This window comes from Manacus candei, unplaced genomic scaffold, assembly GCF_025592945.1.
Source record: "Manacus candei isolate 608988 ecotype Guabito, Panama unplaced genomic scaffold, ASM2559294v1 h1tg000005l, whole genome shotgun sequence".
NCBI classification, from domain to species: domain Eukaryota; kingdom Metazoa; phylum Chordata; class Aves; order Passeriformes; family Pipridae; genus Manacus; species Manacus candei.
In genome coordinates this window covers 103251-117927 of record NW_026138053.1, presented here as the reverse complement: position 1 = coordinate 117927, position 14677 = coordinate 103251, and the positions used below count along the sequence as shown (strand labels likewise).

General features: G+C 58.2%; 2 protein-coding genes across 4 annotated transcripts; both read right to left on the bottom strand.

Annotated features, from left to right (window-relative positions):
• Positions 1-3145: 3145 nt before the first annotated feature.
• Positions 3146-8658, bottom strand: CDC20 (cell division cycle 20). Of its 3 annotated transcripts, none has more exons than XM_051795272.1 (11): positions 8538-8658; positions 7805-8001; positions 7145-7290; positions 6420-6516; positions 5780-5908; positions 5231-5427; positions 4809-4903; positions 4226-4457; positions 3991-4116; positions 3703-3820; positions 3146-3412 (listed from the first exon to the last, which is right to left on the bottom strand). In XM_051795272.1, the coding sequence occupies exons 1-11, from the start codon at positions 8582-8584 to the stop codon at positions 3234-3236; spliced, it is 1563 nt and encodes a 520-aa protein (XP_051651232.1). In that variant the 5' UTR covers positions 8585-8658; the 3' UTR covers positions 3146-3233. The 3 variants fall into 3 exon arrangements, with proteins under 3 accessions (XP_051651232.1, XP_051651248.1, XP_051651243.1); XM_051795288.1 differs by having other exon boundaries at positions 8492-8608; XM_051795283.1 differs by lacking the exon at positions 8538-8658 and adding an exon at positions 8484-8503.
• A 35-nt stretch (positions 8659-8693) lies between these two features.
• MPL (MPL proto-oncogene, thrombopoietin receptor) lies at positions 8694-14543 on the bottom strand. Its single transcript, XM_051795267.1, has 13 exons — positions 14368-14543; positions 12122-12254; positions 11599-11774; positions 11111-11376; positions 10878-11034; positions 10582-10711; positions 10121-10293; positions 9865-10007; positions 9529-9736; positions 9478-9491; positions 9325-9437; positions 9117-9204; positions 8694-9023 (listed from the first exon to the last, which is right to left on the bottom strand). The coding sequence occupies exons 1-13, from the start codon at positions 14468-14470 to the stop codon at positions 8820-8822; spliced, it is 1908 nt and encodes a 635-aa protein (XP_051651227.1). The 5' UTR covers positions 14471-14543; the 3' UTR covers positions 8694-8819.
• Between the last annotated feature and the right edge of the window lie 134 nt (positions 14544-14677).

Sequence of the window (14677 nt, the reverse complement as noted above, 5' to 3'; positions counted from 1 at the left end):
TGGGCACTGGGCCACCTGCCCAGGAGAAGCTGCTGCTTTTCAGAAATCCTGGGGAGCTGAGGTATGGCAGAACAGGGAATAGAGACCCTGGAAACTTGAGTGATTGGGAAACAGCAGTTTGTTGCTTTTTGCACCTGCTGAAGCAAAAACTGCTGCCATCTGTGAACGCCTCTGCAGCATGGATCTGTGTGCAATGTAGCTCAGGGTGGTCAGAGGGAGGGTTATGTTGTTGCTGCCTTGCTCTTGCTGCAGAAGTGCCTCTCACCTGCTGGGCTCTGTTTTCTGCACTGTTGTCTAATTCAGGTGTCCCTTCAGTGCTGTTGGGGTGCTGAGCTGCCTTCTCATCACCCTATGACTGGGGCCCTCTTGGGCAGCCTGGGTGGTGACTCAGGCCTGGGAAGAGGAGGGGGTACTGGCTGGGCAGCTGGTGGCTGGGAGGAACGTGTTAGAGCAGTTGCCTCCAAATGCTGAGTTTCACTGTGGGCTTGGCTGTGGGGTAGGAGGGCTTTAGTGGATGTCCAGCCAAAGCCCTGGAGCAGGGCTTCGTGTGAGAGGAAGCTCTGCTGATCTTACCTGGGCTGCTGTACACCTCAAGGCCATTCTCTGAAATGTAGGAAAGCATCTTCAAGTGACCTGAACTGGTGTGACTAATATGCCTGAACTGTACATGGTATCACCCTGTTTTACAGGCCTCAGTGCCCTTGTACATATGAAGCCATAAACTGGGATTTGGCTGCTGCACTGTCTGGTGTTCTCCCAGTGTTACTGCTTCTCTGTGAGCAAGGACTTGCATGAAAGCTTGTTCCAGTTCATGCTGAAGTGGTGTGTAACATTAGTTCAGTGCTCAGAAGTCACCACTTCAGGAGCTGTTGTTGATGGTCCGGCTGAGATAGACCTTTTCCTGTCAAGCCTCCTTCTCCCCTCCAGTTGGCTCTTGGCAAACACAGGACTGTCTTTGCTTTTGCCCAAAATAGCAGCAATACTGTAAACTACTTATGCTTGGTATTTTAGAATGGGCTGTTCCCTGCATGTGCTCTGCTCTCCCTTCCTCCAATTGTTCCAGTTAGCTGTGCTCTTCTATGGGCTGGCCATGGCACTTGGTAATTAATATGCTGTCATGCTGTGAACTGAATTCACACCTTATAGGGCTGTGTTTACTGGGCCTGCTGGATCAGTGCCCAACTCCTTCCTCTGCTCCTCCTCACTCCAGGGCAGTAGGACCAGTAGGGGCCAAAGACATTGCAATTCCATGACCCTCTAGTAGTGCTCAGAGGACCTTCAAGGGCTGTGTAATGCACAGCTTCTGGGAGTAGGGTATGTGCTAAGGAGAAAGAGCCTGTATTGCCTGTCTGAGAAAGCTGAGCTGCTCTTACATGGGAGTGAAAAAATTGCAACAGCTTTTAGGTATATAAAGCCTTCCTTCCAGGTCAAGAACTGTGGGAAGGCTTAATCAGCTGTGGGGCTACAGGGCAAGTCTGTGCTAACTCCCAGCACCAAAGTGCAGAGGTGTGGGGCAGGGCTTCCACAACAGCAGCACAGCTCTGCGGAGGAGCCCAACCTTGCATCTGGGTTCCTGCCTGCTTCCCCATTAGACACAGCTGCTGCCCTGGGATCTGTGTGTGAAGGCCAAGGAGAGCATCTTCCTTGGACTTCCTGTGCTCTTCCTCAGGTAGCCAAGCAGGGATGCACCAGCAGTCCTGCTGGGAAGGTGCTGGGCTCAGCTGCTGCAGGCTGTTTTTTGAGACTGTGCCCCCCCATATCAGTAGTGGGTGTGGGGTGCACCCTCACTGGCCTTGGCACAAGTTGGTGCTGCCAGTGCCCACCTTCGAAGGTTCCAGCTGGCTTAAAGCTCTGGAGACAGAGCTGGTGCCGGGTACAGCATGGTACTGTGCTGAGGGGAAGGTGAAAGCAGTTAATAATCCACCCTCAGCTAATCACAGGCTGATGGGAGGCACAGGCTTTGTGGAGCTGCTTTGCACAGGCCAAGGTGCTAATCAGCTGCACAGTGTCCCCAGCAGCCCCAGGCTGTGCTGGTGCAGCTGAAGGACAGGCCTGATGGGTCTGCTGCAGCCCCACAACCTCAGACACTGTGGCTCCAACGTGCAGAACAGCATGGCTGTGCTGGCTCCTGCTCAGGTAAAGGCTCAAATATGTTCCCTGCAACTTGCACCAGCATAACCCAGCCTGGATAAAATGCATTTTTCCAAGTGTGGGGGAGTCAAGCTCTGATAAATGTTAGCTGAGCCCTGGTGCCTGCTTCCCTGCATGCCAGCCCCAGCCTGGCACCAGGGCTTCCCCTCAGCTGGAGGGGAGGACAGAGATAGGGCTGCTGGAAGAATACGTGACTAAGGGCTGTGCACAGAGTTGGTGGTCCTTTGTGAGTCTTTTGCATGACATACAGGCTGGCTGTGGCAATGTAAACTAACCCTTTGTTTTGCATCAGGCTTTATGCCATTGCCAGCCCCTTTCTGGCCTTTGGGGTGATTACAGCTGTTACTGTATGTTTCCAGCCCCTCCTCCCCTTTTTTTTTTTTTTTCCAATAGCAACTGGCTCTTAACTTCAGTACTAAACCACTGCAGAAGTAGCTATTCTACTCCAGCACCATAAGCAGGCAGTGTTGGCTGCCTGTAGCAGAACAAGACAAACTAGTGTGCACATGACAGCTCAGACTGCCAAAGACTGCTCTGGAGCAGGTGAGCACTGCAGATCCAGTCATGAGACAGGACACAACAGAAGCTGGGGCCACAGCCATACCATGCTTTCATTGAGCCTTGCTCTTCCCCACCCCAGCTGGCACCAAAGCAGGCTCGAGCTGGGCAGAGGGCCCTGCCTGAGGCATGGGCCAGCTCAGCAGTGGATCACTGAAGCAAGTCAGAGCTATTTGCTTTCAACCCTGCTGTGCTCGTGGTCAGCATCAAGATGGGGCAGGTGACATACATACCTTAGCTGGGACAGATGGAGAAGTACAGCCATTGCCTGGCATCCTTATCCTAGGGCTGTATGGCTGTGCTATGCTCTGTCTGCCTGTAAACAGAACAGGCAGGCCCTAAAGAACAAGGGCTCCACCCTTTGCCCAGATCCCAAACCACAGGGAGGAGGGACTTGGTTCTGGGATCCATAGCTTCTTCCATCCAATTCCATAAAAAAGTCAAGTTAAAGCACTTTATTAACATTTAAAATACTGTACAGCATGTAAACCAAGTACCCCCCTCCCCACAACAACCCTGTGCTCTCAACGGATGCTCTGGTGAATAATGCTGGGTTTGGCACTGTTTGCCTTCTCTTTCTCCTTCTTCTTTATGGGGTCCATCTCAAAACAGCGCCAGAGCCTCAGTGTTTCATCAGCAGCTGCTGAGGCCACTGTTGTACCATCAGGGCTCATAGTCAGGTTCAAGATCCTGGCAGTATGACCTGAGGAGGAGTTGTGCAGTCACCCTGTGCACATTTACTCCTGTGTGTCCCCCTGAGTCCCCCCAGCTTGCATAGCTGTCCCCCCAGTGTGCTGTGGCAGCACCAATTCAGACCCTAGGCATGCATTTGGAGAAACAGTGTTTGTTCAGAAGCCCATGGGCATCCCTCACATCCAGCAGCATGCCCCTGCATACCGTCCTGCAGCAATGATGCTGCAGGCTCAAACCAAGGACTGCATCTGCCTTCAGCCTCTGGCAGCCCCCCTTCCCCAGGCAAAGGGCCCAGCCTACCTTGCAGCTCTGCAATCTTGGTCATCGATGGATACTTCCATATAACCAGCTGATTCTGTGCAAAGCCATGGCCTGAAATGAACTCCTTGTAGTTTGTTGACCACAGGATAGAACAGACCTGAGAAGAGGCAGTAACACAGGTAAGACAAGCTGCTTGTGCTGATGCTCACCAGCCACAGCTGAGCGTGGTCCCCTCCTTTCCCATGCCTCTGGGCCTCAGGAGCCAGCAACTCTGTGTAGGTGTGCTGCCAGAAGGCGTTTGCTCCAAGCTGACAATTCATGTCTCACCTGGGAATGGGCATCCACAGAACTGAGGCAGGCGCCAGAACACACATTCCAGATGCGGATATGTCTGTCACTAGTCCCACCTCCAGTGGCCAGAACGTTCATCTGCCACGGGCACCATGCCACAGCCTGGGAGAGAAGAGTTCATTCTACGACATGCAGGAGGCAACCTGGGCACAGCCAGTGCTGCACGTCTGCCTTGCACACGCCCATGTGCCCACGGCAGCCCTGCGCTCACCTTGACAGCACCCTGGTGCTGCGTGAAGGTCTGTACAGGACTGATGTCTCCACTGCCCCCCTGGGCGCACGGCCAGACGTTCACCAGGTTGTCATTGCCACCACTGGCCAGGTAGCGGCCATCTAGAGACCACTCGAGCCCACACACCTCCTGTGTGTGGCCAGCAAGTGTGGCCACGTGATGCTCAGCCACACGGACGTCGTGGTGGTGGATGTGGCCAGTCCGTGCCCCACTGGGGAGAGAAGAAAAGACTTGCAGGGTTCAGGCTGACACATTTTCACCCAAATCCATTTCTGTGTTGTTGCAAGACTGCTGTACCTGCCACTGGATTTCAACCAGCGTTACCAGCATCACCGGTCTGTTGGTGTGAGTGAAGCAGCCACACAAGCTCTTCACAGCTTCAGCACAAAGGGCAGTACAGAAGAGAGGCTTTCTCTGCACAGTCCCAACAGAACAGGCTGAGTAAGAAGCCCAAGCCAGAACAGAAAGTCCTCTCTGCCATCCTTAACCCACACTACTCATAGATCTAGGGATAGGAATCTGCAATAATTAGACACTGTCCTTGACCCACCCAGTGCTTTACCTGGAGAGGATGTAGCTGTTCCAGCTGAGGGATCCCACGCGGGCACAATGGCTGGTCATGTTTCGGAGACGCTTCTGCTGCTGAACATCCCATAGCTAGAGAGGAAAAGCAGTAAGTTCTCTGGAGGATGAACCCCAGCCCCGTTGCTATGCCCTAGGAACCTGGCATTCAGCCTTCTCAGTATGGGAGCAGAGAAAATTTGTATCTTATGCCTATAGTACAGAAGATAACTCCAGGTGTCAGAAAACCCCCAAACCAAACTCTGCCTTGCATGCTGCAGTTGGCTGTGGACAGTTCCACCCCTACCAGGCAAGAAAAGCTGGGTGCATTGCATCCTTCCTGTGCTAGCCAAGCCTTTGTCCCCATGCCCCACAGCTCCATCAACCCTTAGACAGCACATTTGGTTTTACTGCTGCACTCACCTGGACCTCAGCATTACTTGTGCCAACAGCAAGGTAGTTTCCTTCTTTGATCCACGACAAAGAGGAAACATAAACATCTGGATGCTCTATCTGCAGCAGCTGGATAATCTCCCCAGAGACATCATTCCACAAATAAACAGAGTTGTCCAGAGCCACTGCCAGGAAGTTTCGGGAGCTCCAGTCAATGAGATTCAGATCTACAATTTGGAAGAGCAACACAAGTCACACCATGCTTACCTGGAGAGCCCTGCCCTTCACCACTGCTGATGCCAAGTCTTCCACCTGCACCAGATGTGTGTGTGTACACATGTGCATACACACACACAGAAGTAAGGGGTAGCTATTCAGGTCAGGTAACCCTGACCCAAGTCAACTACAGGGCACTCTGGACCACCGTTCCTAGAAGGCTACACAGGGACACTCCAGAAGTGGTCTGTGCTAGTCTGGGTGCATGAAGTAATTCAAACAGCCCAGTTACACTATCCTAGGAACTGCACGCCAGTGCAGAATGTTCTTGATGCCCAGCACCCAACACTGCATTCTACTTACAGTAGTCATTGCGGATCTCCGGTGCATCCAGGATCCGGTCTGGCATTGAGGGAACGTATCTGCTGTTCTTCCTGCTGGATCCAGGCGTCATTTTCTGACTGTAGAGCACTTTCAGGTTATTCTGATAGCCTGTGTGCGGAGGAACAGATTTGTTGACCTGAGTTACTGTTTCCTTCCAACCTAGTGCTGCTCATCCAACTAGGAATCCCTTCCAGTGAAAATGAAGTCCTGAGAGAAGAGAGACATTCAAGAGAGTGCAGTGTGCTAAGCACCTCTGGCAGTATGAACTGCTGAACCAGGGTGAGCTACACTTTCTTCAGTCACAGAAACACTTGTTTTTTTGTATCCCATTATGTTTAGTTACAGTTCGGCTAGAAAGTGCACAGCAGAGAGTTTGAAGCTCTTGCAGACCTCAGGAAGGTTTGTCGCCTCCAGTCCACGTGAGCAGCTGGCAGTCATTTCAGCTTTCCTAAATAAATTCACTGTAACTGCTATGCTATCCCTCAACCTCAGAAACCCTAAGAAGGGAAACTCTAGTGTGCATAGGAGCTCTCAGAAGCCAGATGATCTCTCCTGTGACCACACAGGACCCCTGACCAGATCTCCCCAGCTGATTCGACTCATGGACTCTGTGTCATACCTTCTGGAGCGTACTGTGGCTTTCCACTGAGGCGGAGGATCTTTGCCTCTTCTACATCAAAGCCATTCAGATTCACTGCCCAGGCTTTCTGTTGCTCCTACAGGGACAAACCACTCTCAGTGCAATGTGTTTGAAACACAAAGTTTAATGCTGCAGTTAAAACATACACCTAAGCCCCCTTCTCCCAGAATCAGGAGGTGTACAAACAGTGCTGCAAGAGTCAGCCACAGGCAGGTCAAAGTAGTTTTCCCTCAGATGTTGGCACATTGTCCTGCTCACATTTTCATACAGTGGCAAATTCAGTGTCACTGCCAGTGGGAAAAGCCACAGCCACAAGGGACCAAATGCTTCATAAACAGATTTCAGAAACACAGTGTAAAACATTCCAGAATTGCTCCCCATGTAGACATTGTCCTAGAATAGCTACCACCAGCAGTTTTACTGTGCATAGGCCCACAGCTTTGTGTTTTTGTAGCCTGCTATATTTTAAAGCCTTGTTAGCCAATTTTGCTACCAGAGGCAGCATAGAGTAAGTGACAGGCTCTACAGCTTCCATCGCATGCCAGGCTCCTGAAGCCTAGAGCTGGAAGTAGTCATGGCTGGGTCTTGTCAGCCACACGTGCCCACTGCATAGAAACTACAGTATACTTTTCTGTAAATGGGCAGGAAGGATTAAGTGTTTGGAAGTGCTTGTTGAAGTAATTGTGCCTTAGCAACATGCTCACCTTCTTGGTAGGAGATTCTTCAGCAGGGTCATTCTCTTTGGTTAGGAGGAAACTTGCCATATCCATCTGCATAGTGCTGCGGTTGGGAATGTAGCGATCCCCCCCAGCCCTTGTTGGTGTGCTCTGAATTTTGGATCCAGATTTCCCTGTATTTACATACATAAATATTGTCTTACAACTATTTAACAGCCTGTGTTAGACTTTTCACAAGAGCAAACCCAGCACTCTTCCACATCACACCCACCATTCAAGTTCTAGACCAGCAGGACTCTCAGACCTCGTGCCATCCAGCCACAACTAACTGATATTTCCCCCCCTGCTCCCAAGCTCTGGTTAGGGACTGCCAGGAGACAACTTGGGTCTAGTGCAACAGTTCCAGAGATCACATATAAGGGGAGGATACAAAAACAGGTACACCACGGAAAGCTGTCGGCAGACAGTCCTGCCCACCCTTGTCCCAACATACAGCTGTGCCAGCAAGGCTCAGCGGAGGGATCAGTTCACCCAACCCTGGAGCTCAGCTGGGGAGGAGGTGAGTGACTGCCAGCAGCCGGGCCCCTGCTGACCCGCCGGCCGCCGAGGGTACCTGGCACAGCCCACAGCCTCGTGGCTACAGGCAAGCATCCCGGACTCGCCCACCTTGCCTCTGCCGCCACTCACCGGGTGTTTTGGACGGCGTCTTGCTGGAGCTGTGGGAGCGATTGGCCGGCTTCATGGGCGACACGCCGAGGGGGCTGGGCCCGGGGCCGCTCTCCTTGGCCTTGCGCTGCCACCGCGCCGGCGGCGCGTTCGGGATCGGCGTGTCCAGCTTGAGCAGCCCCTGCAGGTCCGCCTCGAACAGGAACTGCGCCATGGTCCTGCGGGCGGGCGGCGTCAGCTCGCTCCGACGGGCCCTCCCCACCACTGGACAACCCCTGCGGCTCTCCCCGACTGCTCCTCGGGGCCCTTTCCATCCCCCCGTTATCCCCTCCAGCCGCTCCTCGGGGCCCTTTCCATCCCCCCGTTATCCCCTCCAGCCGCTCCTCGGGGCCCTTTCCATCCCCCCGTTATCCCCTCCAGCCGCTCCTCGGGGCCCTTTCCATCCCCCCGTTATCCCCTCCAGCCGCTCCTCGGGGCCCTTTCCATCCCCCCGTTATCCCCTCCAGCCGCTCCTCGGGGCCCTTTCCATCCCCCCGTTATCCCCTCCAGCCGCTCCTCGGGGCCCTTTCCATCCCCCCGTTATCCCCTCCAGCTGCTCCTCGGGGCCCTTTTCATCCCCCCGACACCCCCTCCAGCCGCTCCTCGGGGCTCTCTCTGCTAACGGACATTCCCCCCCTCCTCCCCTCCGTTTCTCAGTGACCACTTCACCACAGCCATGCCCAGGGCAGGCTCCCCGGCCCAGCCGCTCCCTCACCGCCGCCGCGCCGTCACCCTTGGCCGGCCCCGCCCGCGCCGCGGCATTTTAAAGCGCGCGCGGACGCGGCCCCGGTTGGTCGCTTCAAACCCAACGGCCGCGCGCTGCCTGGCGACGGCCGCGCGCCGCAACGCCATTGGCTGAGCCGTTGGGGGCGGGTGCAGGGGGCGGGGCCATCCGCACAGCGGTGGCGGGGCCATCGTGCTCGGGGGCGGGGCGAACGGAGTTGGGGGCGGGGCGACGAAGGAGCAGCAGGCGGGTTGTTTGTGTAGGGACGCGCGTTTATGGCGGGGCGGGGGCGGTCGCGGCCCCCCGCGGCTCCCAGCCGCTCATGAGCAGGTAGGACTGGTTGGCGATGTCGGTGCTGGCCAGGCGGCCTCCAGCGTGCTCCGGCGGCGGGCCCGCCTCGCCCCGCGGGCCCGGCAGCACCTCCAGCAGGCAGGGCAGCACGGCCTCTTCCGGCGGCTGCTTCTCGAAGGCGCTGGCCTGGGGGGACACGGAGCGGGGGCGGTGGGGGCTGCCCTTCCAGCTGCCCTTCCAGCTGCCCCCGAGGGCCTCAGCCCTGCTCCAGCCCCTCACCTGGCCGTGCTTGCTGCTCTCCTGGAGGAAGCTGCCCAGGGCACGGTGCAGGTCAGGGACGGGCGGCCAGAGTTTCTGCTTCACGTTGCTGAGTACGGGGAAAGGGACATCGAAGGCAAACCCTAGTCTTGGGGTGCCCTGACGCCCCCGTTCAAGGTGCCCAGGCCTGGTGCTGGACCCCCCCGCCTGCCCCCGGCACAGCCCTTACCTGTAGAGGGAGGGGAAGGTGCACCGCAGCCCCAGGAGCACCGCTGTGAAGAGCAGCGGCACCACCGTAACGCTGGGGATGATCCAGCCTGCATCGGGGGAGGAACGCTGGGGCTGTAGCCCTTCCCAGACCCGCCACCTCTGAGCCCTTCACAGCCCTGTCACTCTCTGCCCGTTGTCCCCCATTCCCATGTCCATCTCCTGCTCCGTGTGGCTCCTCTGGCTGCAGCCCCCCCCCTGCCCTGTCCCTTACCCGCATCGGCCATGGCATCAACCACAACAGGCTCGGACCAGGCGCTCCAGCTGCCCCGGTACCACGGCCCGCCGGGCTGGGCCCGCACCTGGGCCTGGTAGCGGCTGCCTGGCCGGAGGTCCAGGACTTCTTTCCTGGCTGCCCGTGGAACCTGCAGGACCTGCAGGGAGGCATGGCTGCTGTGGGACGGCCAAAGGGGTGTGGGGCCATCCTGCCTGACCCCGTGCAGGCCGCGTGTTGGCAGCGGAGGTGGGCAGGGCTGCTCGGGGTGCCCTGGCCAGGCCTTACCTTCCAGTCATGGCTGTTCTCCACGGCGTAGCGGACCTGGTAGTCCAGCTGCTCTGCCAGCACCTCCAGGGGTGGGAGCCACTGCAGGCTCAGACGGCCCTGTGACACTGTCGCCTGCACGAGCTGTGGGGCGTCTGTGAGCACTGTTGGTGTTGGGGACGGGGTTGTGTCGCTGCCATGGAATGGGACATGGGACATTGTGTCCCCTGAGCTGGGCATGGTCAAGGGCAGTGGCCATGGTGGCACTGGGACTTACCAGCCTGGTGCAGCCAGAAGGGCTCCTTGAAGAAGCTGAGCGTGGGCAGCATCTGGGCCCGGGTGATGTTCACCAGGACAGAGATGGCACTGCCAGCCCTGGGCTGGAAGGTGCAGGTGTGGGTGCCCTCTGCCCCCATGCTCACCTCCTCACACTGCTGCCATGCAGCTTCCCTGTGTGAGGAGTGGGGAGCCAGTCAGTCCCACCATGGCATCCCCACAGCCAGTGCAGCCTTGCTCCTCCTGCACTTGCCTAGGAGAGCTACTGCTGCCTGTAGTCAGAGGTGCAGTGTGTCCAGGAAAGGTGGTGGTGAGGTACGAGGTTGATGGTGGTAGGGCAGGGCAGAGCAGGGCATGGGCAGGTGGCACAGTGTGGGATGATGGGACACAGCAGGACCAGTGGTGCCTGGGATGTGCCTGCCTGAGTGCCCACCATGCCCACATGCCCACCATGCCCCTTACCTTGTGCCAGCCCCGCTTGGAGGTGGCCGGTAGAAGAGCTGGTGGGAGCTGCGGGGCTCTGCGGGGTCCCAGGTCCACTCGCAGCGCACATTCTGCAGGTCAGGGGTGCTGCAGCACAGCCCGATGTCTCCTGGGCAGGCAAGAGCCAGGGCGGGGAGGGGGCTGCTTCCCCTTGGCCCCCCAAAACTTGGGTGCTGCACCTCGCCTACCCCAGGCCCCCCACCCCTTGTAGCCCCAGGCGTGGGTGCCTCCCTGCTGTTCCTGCCAGCACGCCGGCAGAGGGGGTGGCTGCTCACCGGAGGAGCGAGGTGTCTCCGCAGCCACTGCCTGCGACCAGGGCCCCCAGACGCCATCCATGGAGGTGCCGTCGGGCTTGCTGCGCACCTGGATGTGGTACCTCACCCCTGGCTGCAGGTCCTGAAGCACCACCCAGGTGTTGGCCTGGACCAGCCCCTGCAGGAGAGGGGCCGGGCTGAGGAGCAGCTGCAGCCCCCAAATCCCCCTGCCCATCCCTGGCCTGTCTGTGTACCTGCCCCACTCCTGGGGAGGCTGTGGCTGCCCTGACCCTGGGTGTTTGGGTGCTGACAGTTGACTGGATGGAGGGGTCCCCAGGGTGCTCCCCACTGGTGTTCCATGTGGTGCTGCAGGGCATCCCTGGGGAGTTGGCAGGGCAGCACTGCACCTCGTAGAGGAAGAAGTTTGGGTAGTCGGCGAGCGGTGGCTGCCACGACACGCAGAGCTGCCCTGCAGCCCCAGCCCAGCGGGCCGTGATGTTCACTGGAGGGGCGATGAGACCTGCAAGGAACATGCCAGTGTGTTTGCCTTCCTGCCACAGTCCCTGCCTGGGCAACCCCTGGTCCTGCTGGGAGACACCTGGAGGCCCCTCCAAGGCTGTCTCTGTGCCCGCCATGCAGGACACATGGTGTTGTCAACCCCCGTGGTGAGCAGAAGGTCAGGGCACTCAGGTCTGGGGACTGTCCTGGTGTCACAGGGTATTACCAAGTAAGAGGGACTCACCCACCGCGTCCACGCTGAGCTCCCGCCAGTACTTTGTCTGGTTTGTGGTGGCATCCAGGACGCGGAGGTGGAGCTGGGTGAAGAGCCGCACGTCCTGGCTGGGGAAGACGCAGACGTGCCGCTTCCCGCCAGCCCCTCGGTGCCATGTGGAGACCACGCATGCTGTGGGCATATCCCTGAGGAATGGAGAGCGGGGTCTTGCAGCACCTCATATGCCTCCTGCCTCGGGTCAATCTGGAGGAAAGGGGATGTGGGGCACAGCACCGAGACCTCAGTGTCACCAGCTCCTTTCCTGTGCCACCACCCACTGCAGGACACCATCCCCATGGCACTGAGGGACAGCCAATGTCCCAGCCCTGCTGCAGGGTGTGCAGTGGCTGCTGTGTAGCTTCTGTGGGCTCTCCACCATCTCTCCTTGCAGCTGGGAGCCCACTGGGATGGCACAGATTGCTGTGGCACCCCGACTCTGCTGCTCTCTGTGCAGGCAAAGGGGAGGCTGGGCTGTGTCCCCACCACCTCCTACCTGCTATACCAGTAGTAGAAGTGGCACATCCCACTTGTTGCCTCCTCCTCCTCGTTCCAGAAGCAGGTGAGGTCCTCGAAGGAGCGGGAGAAACAGAGGATGTCCTCGGACACCCCTGCCAGCAGTGCAGCGTCTGGGAGGAGTGTGGGCATGAGGAAGCCCCTGGGCACAAACCCGTCCCCATCCCACCTGCATCCTCCTGCCCCATGCCTGCTGGCCAGCTCACCCCTGAGGCCAGGCTGTGTAGGCTCCTGGGGCAGCCTGGGCATGGCCGTGGCACAGGTGCCTCCGCCAGCTTGGCACGGCGGGGAGGGATGTGGCACACGTGCTGGCTGCTGGCTGGCCCTGGGGTCCTGGCTGTGGCAGGGCTCCTCACCCCCTCCCCCACCACTCCCCCCTCCTCAGTACGGGGGTCCTTCAGGAGAAACAAACATCCCGAAATAGCCCTGCGGTCGGAGGGGGGCTCAGGGCCCAGCGATCAGGGGAAAGCACCCCTGCCCTGCTCATGCCGGAAGGTGCACGGAAGTGAGATAAGGAGGAGCAGCACCCCAGGGAGAGGGAAAGGGCCTTGGGGCTGGCGTGGAGGCGTGTGGTCCTGAGCAGAGGGGGATGCCCAAACCCTGGCCCAGGGACTGCAGGGGGCTGTGGGTTTCTCTGCCCCCCTCAGCAAGCCGCCCTCCCTGTAGTTGCGTGGATGAACTGGAGCATCACATCCTGTAGGATTTCTGTCCCAGACACTGGTGGCTTTGCTGGCCTATGGGCCCCTGCCCCTGTTGTCATGGAAAAGAGGACAGCCCCAAGATGCAGATGTGTGAGGCACAGGGGTGGTCTCGCTGCCCCCAGAGCTGCTCCAGCACTCCTTCCTCCCCCACTGCCTCTGTCCTGAGACCTGTCCAGCCCTCTTCCTCCTTGTCTTCCTCCTGGCCTTCCTCAGGGGCTGTCCCCAGCTATGGGACCCAACAAGCCCCCTGCCAGTACCTGGCTCTGCTCCCTGTGCTGAGTGCATCCACACTCTGCTGTGCACCCTCTACACTGCCAGTTGAGTCCACTCTGGGCCAAGAATAAGTGACAGTCCCCAAATGTCCCTGCCACCTTCTTAGTGTCCTTCTGCTCTTCCTGTCTCTGCTCTTGCCCTGAACCCCCAGCCTTGTTCCTCATTTCCCAGCCTTGTGTTGCCTTCCTCCCCCTGCCCATTGTCCCATCTACCCCACAGCCCCCCACCTGTTCATCTCTTTTTGCCCCCCATTTCCCACCCCAGGCCTCATGCTGGCTCCATGTTTCCCCCCCCAGCTCTGAGCACCAGGGGATAAGGTGGCCAGGTCCCAGCAGCTCAGTGACACAGGGACCCATGGCATTGGTCCTGTGGGCTGCCAGAGCATCTTTGCTGCACACAGGCCATGTCCTAGGAATAGTGGCCACCTAGCTCTGCAGCCCACACCAGCCGTGCTCGGGCACTGCTCCCAAACTCGGGCTCAGGGCATGGGGATGTCACCAAGGCTGTGGGCAGAGAGGATGAACCCAACCCTGACCCTCCTCCCACTGTCCCTATGGGGGTGACTGTAAATGTGCTCTGAAGGCCACCCTGGCCAGACACCCAGGGTGAGTCTGGAGAGATGAGCAGGAGATCAACAGGACTTTGTTTGGTTAATGCTTTTAATGGTGTTACAGAAAGTGTTAAAGGGGCTAAAGAGGGGCTCAGAGAAAGCGTGAGCAGCCCTGAAATGTGACAAAGTCGTGAAGTGGCTCTGCCAGGTGCAGTGAGCCAGACTGGAGCCTGGTTGAGGATGCTTGGCAGAGCAAGATCATGGCAAGGCTGGTGCAGGAGCACTGGGATTAGCCTGGCAGTGCCACTGCATTACTTGTGGTGCAGAGCTGAGCCGAGAGATGTTAACTTGAATTTCGCTCAAACCCTCATCATAATTACAGGAACTTTTGAGGGGCAGGGAGCCCCTCTGCTACCTGTGTGGGACTGGGAGCACCAGCCTGACATCCTCAAGAGGCCCTGGGGCTACCAGGTCCTGCTTGCAGAGGGCAGGGATGTTCCTTTACTCTGAGCACCTCGGGGTGTCCCACAGGTGAGAAGGGCACTCCACTGCCCACCCCAAACACCCCCTGCAGACCCTCCTGGGATGCCCCTTCCCAATCTTGCAGATTTTGGCTGCTGTGAGGTGCTCACTGCCCACACCTGACATGCCAGCTCTTCTCTGGCCCATCCTTTAGGGGAGGAAATATCCCCAAGGACCTACCTTGGGATGTCACTGGCTCGGGGGCTGGCGATGGGCTGCAGAGGCTGAGCAGGATGGCCGGGATCAGCGAGAGCAGCCAGCCCCAGCACAGGCAGGCTGCCATCCTGCAACCCCCGTGCTGGGGCCCTTCCCAGCGCCCTGGGAGCTGCTGTGGCTCCTCCAGGCGATACTTTTTATCTGGGAAGTGGTGGTTGTGCAGCTCAGGAAGCCTAGCTGGGGGCTCCCCCCACCTCATCGCCAGCACTTCCCTGTGCCCGAAACCACCATGCCGCAGCCCCTCTGCCGCCAGCCGCAGTGCCAAGGGAGGCTG